The sequence below is a fragment of the Malurus melanocephalus genome, unplaced genomic scaffold, assembly GCF_030028575.1.
Source record: "Malurus melanocephalus ecotype Western Australia unplaced genomic scaffold, MMel_1.1 scaffold_866, whole genome shotgun sequence".
In the NCBI taxonomy this organism is placed as follows: Eukaryota; Metazoa; Chordata; class Aves; order Passeriformes; family Maluridae; genus Malurus; species Malurus melanocephalus.
The window spans coordinates 36,212-38,057 of NW_026624098.1; the positions used below are offsets into that span (position 1 = coordinate 36,212).

The following is a 1,846-nucleotide window of genomic DNA, read 5'->3' on the forward strand; positions in this document are numbered from 1 at the left end:
TTCCAGTCTCATATCTTTAATAAATACACTATAAAACCGTGTTTTAATCAGAGGTAATCAGGACACAACTCTGGTTTAAAAGGATCACACAACATCTGTGCTTTGTTGTGACCACCTGGAATTACTGGTGGGGATTTCAACGCTGGATTATTTTATAATGAGCAGCAGCAGTGCTGTTYCACCCCTTAAAAATCCTAATGGGAATATTGCTTTAGGCTGCCAGGTCCCTGCCAGAGGGCCCGAGGGGATGAGGGTGGTGCTGCTCTCAGCTCCCAGAGGCTGYAGCATTGTCCTCAGCGTACAAAACAGCTTTGAGCCAAATACTTTAAAAAGTGACTTAAAAAGCCACCTAAAAGGACTTTTCGCAAGGATATTTTCCAGTCACAGATGAAGATGAATCCTGCCCTGGCCACAGCAGGRTTTAGCTCACAGCATCCTGCATGACAGGCGGGAGCGCGTTGGTTCTAACGAGCGTGGATCCATCTGCAATTAAAACCGGAGCCCAAGGAGCGAGGAATGCRGGTTCCTGTGCCCTGGGAATGCATCCCGACCGCTGCCGGGGCGCTGCTAACGGGGCCCAGGTGCAAAAATCACGTTTGCTGTGATTAGGCCGTGCTTCCGTTGTTTCCTCTGCTGAATGCTCCAGCCGGGGATCAGCCCTGCCCGGGGAGCCCTCACCCGGCACAGGCAGAGCCCCCGGGTCGTGTCACCGCTCGGTCCCCTCGGAGGAGGGTCCCTCCCCTCGCAGGAGTCAGCGAAAAGCAAAGTCCGCGGCAGGACGAGGGTGAGGACGGAGATAAAGCCCGGGGAAACTCCGCACAGCCGGAGCCGGGAGCAGCAGCACCAGGGCTCTGGCTCAGCACCAGCACCCCCGGGGCTTTCCTGCCACCCTCTGGCTGTCCCCATCCCGCAGACACCGAGCAGATCACGGCCCCTGCACCCCACAGCGGTGTGGATGAGGGCAGGAGCTTCAGCCTCCTCTCAGCTGGGGCACCAGACCCACCTCGCACGGTGCCTTGCCTTGGATGTGCCTCTGGGATGGGAGGAGKGAGAGCAGAGSGGGGAARGRTCCCTAAAAGCACCGGGACAGCATYCCCGATGTCTCCTTGCTGTCCAGAGCGTTCTCAGCCATCTCGTGGCTGAACGTGGAGCACCAAGAACGCTCAGCCTGGGATTTGTTTGACCAGAGAGGCCAAGCAGGAGGAAGGAAGCAGMGAGGAATTGGCGGTGGTCACGGCTGGTTTTAAAAAATCCTTTTAAAAAAGGGCATTAAAAAAACTTCTGCTGTTCACGAGCAAAATCTGTCTAAGGCACAACGTGGAAAGACACTTCTTGGTTTCTGCTCCGGGCAGGATTTATCCCGCTCCGAGCTCCCTGCTCTGGGGGCACCGGGAGCTGCTGCGTGGCCCTGGCAGCACCACAGCGATCCCGGGAATGGGGGGCCCGCTCCCCATCCTTCCAGCTCCGTGGGACACTCCCAGCAGCTTCAGGGGGAGAAGGATCAGGCTCGAAGGATTTCTGATTGGTAAAAACCGCTCTGACCCAGGAGGGAAACTCCCACTGTCAGAGCACTGGAAATGCCAAGTGATCAGCGTCATAGGGAATCAATCAATCATTGCTCACTCTTAATACAGCTATTTCTGGGCAGGAGGAGGATGAGGAGGAGTTAATTYTTCTTTTCCAGTGACTGGTAGTAGGCGGTGAGGACTTTCCAGGCTTTGGGGGCCATGAAGCCATCTGGGGGGTTCTCCCCTTCCCGAGCAAGCTTCCTCATGCGCGTCCCTGAGATGAAGTCAAAGTCGTCATGCCTGTGCAGAACAGAGACAAGGGACATCAGAACAGCTGG

At 55.9% G+C, this 1,846-nt stretch overlaps 1 protein-coding gene across 1 annotated transcript in view; it reads right to left on the minus strand.

Annotated features, from left to right (window-relative positions):
- Positions 1-1,067: 1,067 nt before the first annotated feature.
- PAPSS2 (3'-phosphoadenosine 5'-phosphosulfate synthase 2) overlaps positions 1,068-1,846 on the minus strand; it is a 23,132-nt gene continuing 22,353 nt past the window's right edge. Inside the window, exon 12 of the mRNA XM_057385781.1 lies at positions 1,068-1,808. Within this exon, the coding sequence (XP_057241764.1) occupies positions 1,667-1,808 (142 nt within the window). The 3' untranslated portion in view covers positions 1,068-1,666. The remainder of the gene's footprint in view (positions 1,809-1,846) is intronic.